This window comes from Choloepus didactylus, chromosome 13 (assembly GCF_015220235.1).
Source record: "Choloepus didactylus isolate mChoDid1 chromosome 13, mChoDid1.pri, whole genome shotgun sequence".
NCBI classification, from domain to species: Eukaryota; Metazoa; Chordata; class Mammalia; order Pilosa; family Megalonychidae; genus Choloepus; species Choloepus didactylus.
The window spans coordinates 49267761-49282489 of NC_051319.1; the positions used below are offsets into that span (position 1 = coordinate 49267761).

Below are 14729 nucleotides of genomic sequence, written 5' to 3' on the forward strand. Positions count from 1 at the left end.
CTGGCTTGTCTTTATTTTCTTCCTTCTTTCCTTCTGCTTATTTTTTTCTCCTCTTGGAGTTGGTAAGGAGGATATGTGTACACATAACAAACACTTTGGTACAATTTATTTCTCTTTCTACAAACCAGAGTTGAGGGGAAAGGAGGCCTCTAGTGAGAGAACATGCCCATCCATCTCGTTCATGGCAGGAGAGAGGGCACAAACATACAAGAAAATGAGTTGGCACTGATTGTGCCATCCAGGCATGGGGCTGTGATGTGTGGCAGGGTCAGCTGGAGAGAGGGTTCCTACTGCCCCGAGCTGCCTGGAGAAGAGCAGTGTTGTCCATCCAGGAGGCTGAGGGCATGTACCCGTGGCCCTTCACAGGGCCCCAGCTGCTTCCCTCTGCTCCATATCCCAAATAGTGGAATACACTTAACTGACACAGATCATCACAAAATTGTTTATGATTTTAGGCCTACAGATGTCTACTAATTTAGTTAGTAGCCTGTTGAACATTTAAATGATTTTTTTTTTTAAACTGCATGTTCCAGGAGGCTGAGAAAAGCCAGGTCCTGGGGAACTTTTCTCTGGAGATCCTCTGGCCTAGTTTCTTTCTTTCTGTTTTTTTTTTGAAGATAATAAACACCTTTAAGGATATGAAGTTTCTTCTTATTGTAGCTTTGGCTGCATCTCATAAATTACAATAGTTTTCTTGACTTTGTTTTCTGAGCATTTATTATTTTTACTTTTTTACACTTTATTCTGAAATTGAGATATATCATTAACCGATGCCCCTTGTAATTGGTATGAGCCAGGTGTAAGAAGTTCCATTGACTCCTTCTAGGTAGAAAGAAAATGCCAGCATCAAAATGTCTTTTATTTGGTCAAAACCACAAGAAAATGTCATTTCACACCTACTAGAATGGACACCATTCAAAGAACAGAAAATTACAAGTGTTGGAGAGGATGTGAAGAAATAGGAACACTTCACTGCTGGTGGGAATGTAAAATGGTGCAGCTGCTATGGAAGACAGTATGGCAGTTCCTCAGGAAGCTAAGTGTAGAACTACCATATGATTCGGCAGTTCTGCTACTAGGTATATACTCAGAAGAACTGAAGCAGGGATGAGAACAGACATTTGCACTATTCACAGTTGCCAAAAGATGGAAACAACCCAAGTGTCCACCAATCAATGAATGGATAAACATAATGTGCTACATACATATGATGGGAAATTATTGAGCTGTAAAAAGCAATGAAGTCCAGATGCATGTGACAACATGGATGAACCTTGAGGACATCATATTGAGTGAAATAAACCAGACACAAAAGGACAAATATTGTATAATTTCACTAATATGAACTAATAATAATGGGCAAACTCATGGAATTAAAATCTAGAGTTTAGGTTACTTAGGTAGAATGAGGGTAAAGAATGGGAGCTTCTGCTTAACTTGTGCAGAATTTTTAAGAAAGTAATTGTAAATGTTTGGAAATTGATAGAGGTGATGACAGCACATTATTGTGAGTGTAATTAACAGCACTGAATTATGGGTGTGATTGTGGTTGAAAGGGGAAGTTTAGGGTCGTGTATGTCCTTAGAAGGAAAGCTAAAGGATACAACATAGTGAACCCTGTTGTGGACAAGAATGTGGCTAATAGTACAAACATAAGAATATTCTTCTATGAACTAGAGCAAATGTACATCACTACAAGGTGTTAATAATAGTGTGATATATGGGAAAAAATACAACTAATGCAAATTATGGGCTATAGTTAACAGTAATATTGTAATATTCTTTCATCAACTGTAACAAGGGTACCATACCAGTGCTGTGTCAATAAGGGCAGTATAAGGGATATGGGATTTTTTTTTTTTTTTTTTTTTTTTTTTTTGGAGCAATGAGAATGTTCTCAAATTGATTGTGGTAATGAATACACAACTTTGTCATTATACATATAGATTGTATGGTGTATGAATAAAGCTGTTTTTTTTTTTTAATTTGGGCCAGTTCTGCTACTGTGTTATAGAGTGATTTGGTCATAAAGGTATAAAAGGCAGCCTCATGTTGGGGATAGGGGGTTCAAATTGGAAAGAGTTGGGTTATTTTTTATATCCTAACAGAGAGTTGCTGTGTTATCCAGCTCCACACATCACTGGAGTGGAAGATCCTTGAGGGCAGGTTCTGTTTGTTACTCTTAACTCCAGTGAATGACATTAGCTTTAAAATGGCTGTAAGATGACAAAACTCTTTATTTCAACTCCAAATGGCTAAATGCATAAAGTGTACAATAGTATGATGTGCTGAGTACCATCGAAAGAAAGTGTGATTAATCTTCAGTGAACACTCTCCTTCCTTCAGAGAGTCCTCTTGGGACTGCTTGATAAAGGATAATGCCAGGTATCTCCTTTGTCTTTTAACCCAGGAGACCACAGATGATCTGAATGTGTTGTGACTTCTTTTTATTTCATTTATCAATTTTTTAAAAATAGCACTTGTTTTCTTTATTGACAGGAGTGAAACCTCGGTCCGGTTGGTCTATTGATCCTTTTGGACATTCACCAACAATGGCTTATCTTCTAAAACGTGCTGGATTTTCTCACATGCTTATCCAGAGAGTCCATTATGCAGTTAAAAAACACTTTGCATTGCATAAGACGCTGGAGTTTTTTTGGAGACAGAATTGGGGTATGTAGGAGTTCATTAAAGTTGAAGCTCTCACTTGACCTAAAAGTTAATTCACAAGGGTTATGAACTCATGACACTGGGGGTTTTATTCAGCGTGTCAGCCTTGAAAATCAGGTTGCCTAAAGACACACACTCTTATAATTATTTTTCAGGTGTTGTATTTGTGTCAAGATTTTTTTAAGCATTGATGATGGTATTTATCCATAAAATCCTTTTTTTGCCCAATGAAAGTAAACAAATGTTAGGCATTAGTATGTTGCAAATAATGCTTTCACTTGTTTCTATTTGAAAAGGCCACATTTTCACACAAAATTGAACGTGTATTAGAACTGATAGCCAGTCATTATCTCATATTCAGCCTGTGTTCTTCTGTCTTTCTCTCTTGCCTCTGTATCTTGTAGGAATTGCCTTTTCAAACCTTAGTTATGTTCTCCCAGAACAGACCTCATCTTACCTGTGTCACTTGTTTTCACATTGTGTTTTGTGGGCACCTCGGTTCAAGGACTTGAATTCTGTAGCTCTTTGTTGGGGAGAGGAGGCAAGATTAGGCCTTCTGGGTGGTACTTTGTTTAATTTGGAACACTTTATTTATTGATTGACTGATTCCTTATTATGGGCCATCCATTATGTTATTTGCTTTATATCCACTCTCTCATCTAGTCTACATGATTTCCCTTAAAATTAGGTTCTATTATTATCCCTTTTTTACAGTGAGGAAATGGAGACTTAGGTGTGTGAAGCCATTTACCAAAAGTCACATGGGTAGTAAATACAGAGTAGAGATTTGAATCCAGTTCTGTGCAGTTCTGAATTCCAGGCCTCCTAATCTCTGACAATATGCTACCTTCCCAGCATTAAATTGTCAGTAAGATTTCTTCTGCAAAAAGGATTTCCTTGCTAAAACGATGTTTGGAAATTACTGCAGTACATCAGATTTGCTTTTCTATGTGATCTGGAAGCCCTTAAGGATTTTCAAAAAAAGCACATTTGTAATTCTAGATGGTAGCTTTCGAATATGTACTGCTGTTTTTTCAATAAGAAAAGCAATTACAATTTTTTATTCTGGGAAATTAAACCTATAGGGAAAATAAGGACTTGTAGGAGGTTGTATCCTTTATATTTTGATCAAATGCAAAGGAGTATATTAATTTGAAAAAAATAATTGTTAATTGAAGAAGCCCTACTTAAATGATTGCCTTCATTCAAATTGCTCATAAACATCATCCAGTGAGTAAGAAGTTATTGAGCACTTTTACATACTTAATAATGTGCTAGGAGGGAGCATTTAAAGTCAGGGTCCCACTCCCAAAGCTAATACTGTTAACTAGTTGTTAATCCTACGCAGTCTCACCTGGTAGCCGGCTATTGAATCTCCTCGTTGGCAGTCATATTAACACATGCTGGCTTCAAGGTTTTCACTAAAAACTATTCTGCATCAGAAATCAGTGATCGTTTTCCTATCTTTTAATTTGCTTTGTTTTTATTTTTGCTTTTGTTTTCACAAGTTACTTTTTCTTTTCCTATGCTCTGTTCTTGGTGAAAAGTCCCGTTGGCTCTTATTGGTGAACACGGGAGACACTCCAATAACTCTCTTGTGTTGTTAGAGAGTTGTTAGTTGTTGCCTCCAATAACGCCCTTCTCCTGACTACAAGAAGTGAACAGGAATTTGTCCAGTGTTTTATGAGACCTCTTGTCTTCCTTTGTTCTTCCAGTCCCGCTTTGCACTCCTTTCCTCTCTTCTTACCCGCTCTGCAGCTAATGTAGGGGTCTCTCTCAGTATGTCCTGCTCCCTGAGGGGGGAACAGATTTGGCAGGAGTTGGTAGCTGGATATGGCTGAGCTAGTTGTAGCTTTTGCTTCTGCTCAGTGTGTATCCTTCCAAGTCAGCAGATGTTGATTATGACAGGGCTTCTCTGTATCTGCTGTGCTTCAATAGGAGACATAAAAGACTGAGATGCGTGAGCATCCTCGTTTGGACTGGGTGGCCATTAAATGCTGCTAGTGTGTAGGTAGTGGTAGCTAAAGGGATTGTTGGTTTGGGATATACCTTTTATTTATGTATGTGTAAAATACTGGCATTTTGAACAGTTTTGGGGGAAAACAGATTTTACAAATGCAGTTTTGTCTGTTGGCTCTTTATTTTAGATCTGGGATCTGTCACAGATATTTTTTGCCACATGATGCCCTTCTACAGCTATGACATCCCTCACACTTGTGGACCTGATCCTAAAATATGCTGCCAGTTTGATTTTAAACGGCTTCCTGGAGGCAGAGTTGGCTGTCCCTGGGGAATCCCCCCAGAGACAATATATTCTGGAAATGTCCAAAACAGGTATGAGATTATGCCTTTCATAAGACAATATCTTGAACAAAGTAGCTACTCAACTGCTGGTTGCTGAAGGATTGAATACATGGGCTACAGTATCCAACATTATCAAGGTATTCATTCAAACCATATCTAAAGCAACTTAAACATACCAGGGCTGTGACTATACCTTTTACGCATTATAATTTAATGAAATGTCAACTATAGTAGATCAATATTCAATGGATAACCTATAATACACTATTATTACCATCTCCTTTGCCCTCATTATTAAAAGCCTTCTGCTGTGTTTGATTGACTTTCTATACTTTTGTTGGTAATAAAACTTCTGGTCCCTATTGTAAAAATGGTAAGAAAAGCAACTCAACTGCAAAAATACATTCATTGAAATGGAACACATAAAGAGTGTAATTATCTGTTCCCTTAATTACAGTTTCAATAATAGTGATTGCTGTCCAACTTGATGAATACTCATCTTTGCATCTTTCAGATGTTTTTGACTTAGAGAAAAGTTTAATTAGGAATATATATATTTAAAGAGCATTAAAATAAAAATCAAAGAATGAATCTTTTTTTTTAGAAGAAAACTGTGTTAATGTTGAAAACATCTCATTAAACCAAGCTACCTGTAGTTTCTAGTTTGGGTGCTTTTAAAATTTAATTTTTCACTTAAAAATTGCCATGGTAGAATGCATTAAAATAAAATATTGTGTTGTAATAGAAAAACACCAAAACTGCTGGAAAAATAGTACAGCCTTTTAAATAAAGTAAGATCTTTCCACTACCAAATTTGTTTGTTAAAAAAAAAAAACAAAAAAACCATTGCTTTAAAAAAATGTGTGTGAGGAGGAAGGTGAGAGTGGATCTCTTTGCCTTGAGTGAATCCTTGTGGTTGTGAAAATATTCCAGTGTGAGCCTCTCGCTGTGGCACTTAGAAAAGCAATTCAGCATGGTGGCTCTCTTGATGTATCTGGGCTCTTCTATCAAAGTCTGGCATCCACAGTTGTTTTGAAAAACTTGGCGCAAGGTTAGGGAGCAACCTGGTTTTATTCTAGGTCCTGAGAACCAGTGAGGAACACCTAACAGCTTGCTTACTTGGGTTACTTAGAGTTGCTAGATAGGCATAAGGGGATCAACCAGTATTATTATGTGGCAGAAGGTGTAGGGGAAAGAAAGAGGGAACATCTTGCCTGTGTAGTTGAAAAATAGCCGTCTGTCATGGAAACCAGTATTTATTTACCCTACTTCTCTTGGCCCCGGTGGTAGGGGTGGGGAACTTCTGCAAGGTTAGCTGAGTGCTTCATCTGGGGCGTCTTGGTGCAACTGGAGATATTGTGAGGCCCCTCTTTCTCTTTTTTTTTTTTTTTTTTTTGGCTACTACTGAGAGCACCTGTTGGAGGCACATTGTTGGGAAGAAAGCCATTTTGTATAATCTTTTGCTATATCATCTAACTCTTTCAAGATTGCCCCCGAGAAACGTAACTTATGCTCCATCAGTTCCTGTGATTCTGAAAGTGGTTTCTAGGCACCTGGGGACACATGGATGAATGAGTCTTTATAATACTTAGGTAGGCTTATTTTTTTTTTTTTTATTAATATACCACAATTTATTCATCTATTTTTTTATTGATTACACTTGGGTTGTTTCCAGATTTTTGTTGTTATGTTTTACCTCTTCTTCTCTAATTTTTGTATCTCTAATTCTTTTTCTTGTCTAAATTTATTAGCTTTGTGTCTCTCATGCAGTGTTAAATGACAGTAGTGATACTGGGCATCCTTATCTTGTTGCTGCCTATTCATTTTTCCCTTCTTCTTTCCCTTGGTTTATTTTGTTGTGCCTTTTATGACCTTTTTATTGAGAAATGATTTATTTATTTTCATTCTTTCCTATTTATCAATATAGATATTTAAGGCTTTAAAAAAAAAAACTGCATTAGTTGTGGCCCATAGGTTCTAATAGAAATATTGTTATCAGTATTTCCTAGGTTTGAGGAATTTTAGTTTTTATTTCCTCTTTGACCCAAGGGTGGTCTAAGAAAACTTTTTTCCAATTTACAAGAGGTGGGATGGTCCAAGATGACAGATTAGGAGATACAGAGCAAAATTCTCCTCCATGAAGAACACTAGATGTTCCAGTTTGCTAATGCTGCCAGAATGCAAAACACCAGAAATGGACTGGCTTTTATTAAGGGGGTTTATTTGGTTGCACGGTTACAGTCTTAAGGCCTTAAAGTATCCATGTACAAAAGTACCTTCACTGGAGAAAGGCCATTGGTATCTGGAAAACCTCTGTTAGCAGGGAAGGCACATGGCTGATGTTTACTTGCTCTCAGGTTGCATTTCAAAATGATATTCTCCAAAATGTCTGCATCAGCTTCCAATGGCTGTCTTCATAATGTCTATCTCAGTTACAGCTAGCTGTGAGCTCCTTCTCTCTGAGCTTATATAAGGCTCTAGTAAACCAATCAAGGCCCACACTGGAAGGGCATGGCCATAATTCCATGGAAATACTGAACCAATAGGTTCCAACCTGTGGAGACACGGAAGGTCCCCTGGCTTAACAAACGATAGAGCAGGGACTTACCAAAGCTCCGAATGTCTGAAAGCGGACACTGGGCTAGGAAAAGGCCAAAAGCCTTGCATGTCTGAAAGTGGACTGCAATTTAGATGAGGGAATAATCTCTGAGGGTAGGCTTATTTTTAAACTTATTATAAGAATAGAAATCTTTACTGGTTACTTCACATCCAGATATCACCTTCTTTATTGACCTGCTGATGAATGGAGACCAAATACTTCCACTCCAGCTTGGGTATAACTCTGAACTTTTTAATACCCTGAAGAAAATGAGATTTAACTGTAATGTGCAGGTGACATTCTTTGATGTGCCCAATTCAGCAGGTTCCTCTACTTTGCAAATTAAGAAACATCATTCTTTATCAGTCAAGTTGAAGTATTCTAGTCTGGCTTTTTCTGTTGGATTTCAATTGATTTGATGTTTCAGAAATTTTTTTTTCCCTTGGTTCTAGTTAAGTTGAAATGTCTTACCTGGTAGAAAAAGTGAAGAGCAGATTGCAGCTTTGTATCTTCAGATGTGTTGCTGGCCAATGCATTTGTCATTAGTTCACCATATATTTAGTGTCTGTCTCCTGTGCCACATGACGTAGATTATTCACTTGGCTTTCCCAATGTTGACACTTTCTGGGCAGGAGCTTGTGAGTTAGAATAAGTGCCAAAGGAAAAAGGGATGCCATTAATGTTTGTGATTTCTTCCCTCTGTGTGTTTTATACATAAATACATAAGATATAGTATTATCTAGTGGTAAACCTTGGGCTGTATTTAAATTACCAAACATCTTTTTATGCTGGCTGCCTAGAGGATCAGGTCAAATGCTCATGGTATATCCTAATTTTGTGATTTACATTTTAGTTTTTTTCTCTTATTTCTTTTGGTCTCAATTCTATTTGTAAGTGGCTAAACTCGTATATTTTTGCTTGTTTTTGACAAATGTGGGATATAAGTAAATTACTAGTAAAATTTAAGTACTCTACTGATTACTAATCACAGAAAACTAAGCATTATATGTTATTCAAGAACATTATGGTTATATTTGACTCATCATTAAATTAAGCAATAGCTTGATAGCTGCAAAGGAATTTCAGAGACTATCAATTTAAAAAGACCATAGGAGATTCTAATTTTTTAGTTAAATGTTTTTTTGTAATGTCTATGAAATGTCTCTTTCTGTTATTGATTTTCTTTGACATATCTTCATAAGTTTTAATAGAGTGGATTTGAATTTATTTCTGGGTAATGTTTGAAGTGAAATTGGAGTACTGGTTAAAGAGCATATTTGCCATTTATCACTAATTTCTTTGGCATTATAAACATTGTGAACTTCTCTGGGTGCATATGCTTGTCTCATTTTATTTTCACAAGCCCTTCCACTTAGAGCATTTGTATTCCCAGACTCCCTCAAACTGCCCTCCAATCCAGCATTTCCCAAAGGGTATTCTGCAGAGTAAAGAATATGAGGTATATAGTTCCATCACATCTGCACATTGTGTTTAGCTGACCTTTTGTCTCATGGGTTAGAGCACAGGGAGGTGGAAACTGAAATAGCTAATTCAACTTCTCAGCCTGATCTGGTGATCAATATTGGAAAGGATGCTGTGACAAATACTTAGATTACTGTTGGCAAATATTAAGTAAATTGATTTTCTTCCTTTTGAAGAGAAAATATGGGTCTCTAGAATGTTATAGCTTAAACTTATTTATTCTTTTTGATTTTGTTCAAAATATTGTACCTTCTTGTTTTCTGGTTTAATCGGGCATTTTAGATTAAATGGGAGAAAGAAATATTAAGGCAAAGTAGATTTCAAAGTTCATATAGATTAGAAATTTGTATGTCTAAATTATTTAAAAATATGGTCTGTTAATCTAGGATCCAAGCTCTTTAGGGGTCATTGATGCCCTCAAATCGTATGCCAAGTTGGTACGTGACTGTTTTCTCTAAGGATGATGAACTACTGGAAAATAACAAGTGTTATTATTTTTGATAAAGATTTATGAAAAGTTTATCTGAATAATGAAAATTAGTATGGTAGTTTAAAAACAACCTAGTATATAGTTAAATAAACAGTAATTTCCTTTAATATCTAATGATTTTAAATTTAGGTATTTCCTTTTTAGTGAGTTGCACCATTATTGTTTTCTTCATAGATTCATATTTTCCCTTTATCTTTTCTAGGGCTCAGATGCTTCTAGATCAGTACCGAAAGAAGTCAAAACTTTTCCGTACTAAAGTTCTCCTGGCCCCACTAGGGGATGATTTCCGCTACTGTGAACGCACAGAGTGGGATCAACAGTTCAAGAATTATCAACAACTTTTTGATTATTTGAATTTTCAACCTCATTTAAATGTTAAGGTAATAATAAAAATATTTATTTATGATTTCATATTTGAAGTTGAGCCTTCATTAGTAAATGATGCTAAAACACAATATCTTTAGTTTCCTTGTCCTGCTTTCCAGTATTTCTTAGACTATGTAGTTCTTAGGTAAAGTTATAATTCATTAAGAAGATAATTATCTTGTACTATAGCTCCATTTCTAAAGTTGTCCCCTTCCTACTGAAGCATTGAAAATACGCACTTAGTTATGATTTTTCATTTTTCAGTGATGTCCTATTTTTCTACCAGCATTGAAAGTTTATTATTTTTATTTGACAATTGCATCCTTGTGATTTAGTAGTGTGACTGGCAGCTGTAGATGAACATGTCATGAATTCTGCAAACAAATATCTTGTGTCCAGAGAATACACTAGCATTTTTTTCTAGGTAAGCAAGACTTCTAAGATTAATCATTTCCCTGTGTTTCTTACTCTTTGTTTTTTTTTTTTTTAACTTTTTACTTTGTACCTTTTCTTTCGGAAAATTTAAAACATTGCCTACAGTGCTGATAACACAAAGAACAGCCTCTTCCCATATCCATGGCTGGACTATAATAATCAACGACTCAGAGCAACTCTTGTTTCAGCTATGCCCTACTGCCATCTCACCCCTCTTCCTGGGATTATTTTGGAGTAAATCCCAGACATCATGTAGTTACAGCTGTAACTATTTCAGTATGTTTCTGTAAATGATAAGGATTCTGTTTAAAAATACAATCATAATGCTATCATATCTAAAAAATTAACAATTCTATAATATAAGATCAGTTAAATTAGAATTTTTCTGATCATTTCATAAAAACATTTTTTGACAAATGGTTTGTTAGAGTCAGGATTCAAACAAGAGTCATATATTGCATTTGTGCAATAAGTCTTTTAAAGCATTTTTAAAAATGCATCTTATAGGCTCTATATCAGAAAATTAGTTATCCAACGTGTAAAACAGTGAAAGTTCTTTGAAATGACTGCAGACAGGACATAATGTTACCTTGTAGGAAATTGGAAAGCTGATGATGGATTACATTTTATGTAGTGAGCATTCAAGTTTATTAAATGAACTTAAGTAAACATCAAATAAACTTAAATAAAATATCAGTTGTATTCCAAGATATTTACAATTGAATTTCTAGAAGGTTATGAACTTTGAGCATAGGTACTATGTTTAAATCATCTCTGGGTTCTCCTCAAAGATGAATCTTATACCTGAAAACTGGAGAATTAGATCGTGATTTTAGTATTTTACCTGTTACTTTTTTTTTCGCTCATGAGAATGATTTTTTGATTTTTAAAATTAAAGTATAAAATATATAAGTACACTAGTCATACGTCTACAGATACTTTTTTCAAGTTTAAAAACTCCCCTGGAACTCCAGCCACATTAAGATGTAGAACATTTGTAGCGCTCCTGAAAGTATCCCCTCCTTGTCATTACTAACCCCTGAAAAACTAATCAGTTTTCAGTTCTTTTACCATGATTTAGTGTTGTCTGTTTTTTTTGAATGTTACATGAAAGTAATCATAAAGTATGTATACTTTTGTGTCTGGCTTTTTTTGTTCCACTCACGTTTGCAGGATTCATCCATGTTGTTGCCTGTAGCAGTAGTCCCTTCATTTATAATGCTGTATAGTGTCTTTAGTACTCATTTATAAATATGCCACAATTCATCTGTTCTACTGTTGGTGGACATTTTGGTTGTTTTTGTCTATTGCCAGTAAAGCTGCTTTGAAGATTTTATGCATGTTTTGGTATGTGCGTATATGAGTTTACGTGGGTATGAAATGAGATGGAATTTTTTGATCATGGGGTGTGCACATGTTCAGCTTTAGTAGATCCATCCCCCACCCCAACGTCGTTCTTATCCATTCTTGATATATGTGATGGTTCTATTTCGTACTTCTCTGGTGATAATGAGGTATATTGCCATTTGGTTATCCTCTTTTATGAAGTACCTGTTTAACTTTTTTGTTCATTTTTTATTATATTAGTTTGTCTGTCTTTTTCTTACTGCTTGTAATTCTTTTATATATTTTGGATTGTGCCTTTTGTTTCAGTTATAGATTATACAGATACTGCCTCCAGGAATGTGGCTTACCTTTTCATTCTCAGTGCAGTCTTGATGAACAGAAATTCTTCGTTTTAATTAAATATAGATATTTTCCATTGTGTTTAGTCCTGTTTAAGAAATTTTTGTTTACCCTAAAGGTCATGAAGATACACTTCTTATGTAGATATTCTCTGTAGAAACTTTGTTTTACTTCCAACATTTACATCTATAGTAAAACTGGAATTCATTTTTGTGAATTGTGGGGGGGTAGGGGTCATGATACTTTTTATGCCCAGCACCATTTATTGAAAAGTTCATGGTTTTCCCACTGTGTTGCAGTGTCACCTTTTTTATAAATTGTGAGGCTACATTTGTTTGGGTCAGTGTCTAGCTTCTCTATTCAGTTTTATTGATCTATTTGACTAGTCTCATAACAATACCATGCTGTCTTAATTACTGCAGCCTTAAAATAGAACATAAAATCTGATAGTATATGTCTTACAATTTTGTTCTTTTCAAGATTGTGTGGGTTATTCTTGGTCCTTTTTTCTTTATAAGTTTAGGATCAAACTGTTAGCTTGTACAAAAATAGAAAAAACTGGTGGGATTTTGATTGGGATAACACTGAATCTATGGACCAATCTGAGTAGAATTGATGTATTTACAAATAGTGGACCTTCTAAGTCATGAACATTATAGCCTGTATATAATTACAGTTGACTTTTGTGTTTTAAATCTGTATCTAGTAACCTTGTTAACTTTGCTTATTAATGCTAATAGTTTATTTGTGGATTTTTTTTTTTTTTTTAATTTTCTGTGTATGAATAATGGCATATCTATGTTTTCCTTTCCAAAGCTTATAACCTTCAGTACATTTTCTTGCTCTGTGCAATGGCTGGATCTTCCAGTATGTTTAATACAAGTGGTGAAGGTAGACATGCTTTGCTAAGAGGGAAAGCATTCAGTATTTCATTATCAACCATGATGTTAGCTGTAGGATTTTATAGATTCTCTTTATCAGATTAAGAAAATTTTCTTGTATTCCTTGTTTGCACGGAGGTTTTTTTTGTGACAGGTGCTGAATTTTATCAAATGTTTCTTCTGACCCTATTGAGATTATTATATGACTGTTCCTTCTTTATTCTGGTAAAGTGGTGAATTGCATTGAATTTTAAACCAATTTTGCATTCCTGGAGTAAACCCAGTTTGGTTGTGATGTAAAATCCTTTTTGTGTATTGCTAGATTTGACTTCCTAATGTCTTATTTAGAAATGTCGCATCTATGTTCAGGAGGGATATTGGTCTACTAGTTTCCTTTCTTGTAATATCTTTGTCAGGGTTTGATATAATGGTTATGTTAACTTTTTAATTTAATTTCTAGCTTAGTTCTAGTGCAGTCATAAATCATATTCTGTATTATTGGAATCCCTTGATATTTGTTGACTTTCTTTATGGCCCTGCATATAGTCAGTTTTTCTCCCTTTGTTATGGGTCATTTAGTGTTACCACCTGACAATCTGACAATTTTTTACTGAATGCTAGACATTTTGTATGAAAATTTATGTATGTTCTGGATGATGTTATCTTCCTCCAGAGCATATTTTATTTTCTTCTGGTAGACAAAGTTATATTAGGGGCATATCATTTAAATCAATAGGAAATGAACTGATTTGTGCCTGGAGCCTGGGTTTCAGTCTTTCTAAGACCTTATGTTTCCCATTCAGACTATCAGGAGTCCCATGTAAATGCCTGAGTTGTTTACCAGGATCTTTTATTTTTTGCCAGTCCCTGAACTCAATTTTGTTTTCCAAATACCACAAGGTGACAAAAGTATGTCCTTATTATTATGCTTTTAGATCCTAAGCAGTAGCATCCTGATAAGCTTCTTAGATACTTGCCTTGTTCAGCTTAACAAGGCAAAAATGGTACATAAGGTATCTTCTTTCCTTTTCTGCACTTTCTTTTTTTCCCCAGGCTCTTGACCCCTCAAGTTATGGCTACCTCAGTAGCCCTGGCTTCCAGTTTTTGTCTCCTCTGTACAATGAGGCTGCCAGTAGGTCTAGGGCACTGCCTTCTGTTAGTCCTTTTATTCCTTGAGCAGTGATTGAGCAAATGCCCTAAGGTGAAATTGGTAGAATGTAGGGCTCACCTTCATGCATTTTTTTTCCAGAATTTTTGTCCCTCAAGTTTTGAATGCTTTGGTTGCCCTTTGATAACCTTTAAACAGATTAGAACATTTGATTTGGTAAAGTTACTCTGTCAAAGATGGAAACAAACATTTATTATACTCTTTTTATTGAAGAAAAAACAAAAGGTAATAATTGAGTTTAGATTACTAAGCAATTGGCATTGGATTAGTCAAGTAAGCCTGTTTGCCATTGATCATTATACATTTAAAATTTGTTAATTGCTTATTATATGTCTTTCTGATAGAAGTATCTTATTTTTAATGGAAAAATCATTTAGATATTTTTATATGGTTCTTCTTTGTGCTTCTTTATGCTACCAAGAAATTCTACAGAAAAAATTACTTTAAGTAATTATAGGGGGAACTGTTCTAGTACAGATGAATTAATATTTTCTAGTCCTTAAAGACTGAATTAGGTTTGTAAGGCAGACGACTAGGCCACGTATATAAACTTTGCTCTGGAAAATTGCCAAGAAGGAAATGTTTTCATTCAGTTAATACCAACATTTAATTGAAATATTTTTAAAGGGTATACTGCATTATTAACTC

At 35.2% G+C, this 14729-nt stretch overlaps 1 protein-coding gene across 5 annotated transcripts in view; it reads left to right on the plus strand.

The window, feature by feature from the left end:
• Nucleotides 1-14729, plus strand: part of MAN2A1 (mannosidase alpha class 2A member 1) — a 186683-nt gene that overhangs the window by 76691 nt on the left and 95263 nt on the right. For all 5 annotated transcript variants that reach the window (XM_037802306.1, XM_037802302.1, XM_037802303.1 and 2 more), the window contains 3 exons: nt 2500-2673; nt 4818-5004; nt 9748-9925. In XM_037802306.1, coding sequence (XP_037658234.1) covers nt 2500-2673; nt 4818-5004; nt 9748-9925 — 539 coding nt within the window. The remainder of the gene's footprint in view (nt 1-2499; nt 2674-4817; nt 5005-9747; nt 9926-14729) is intronic.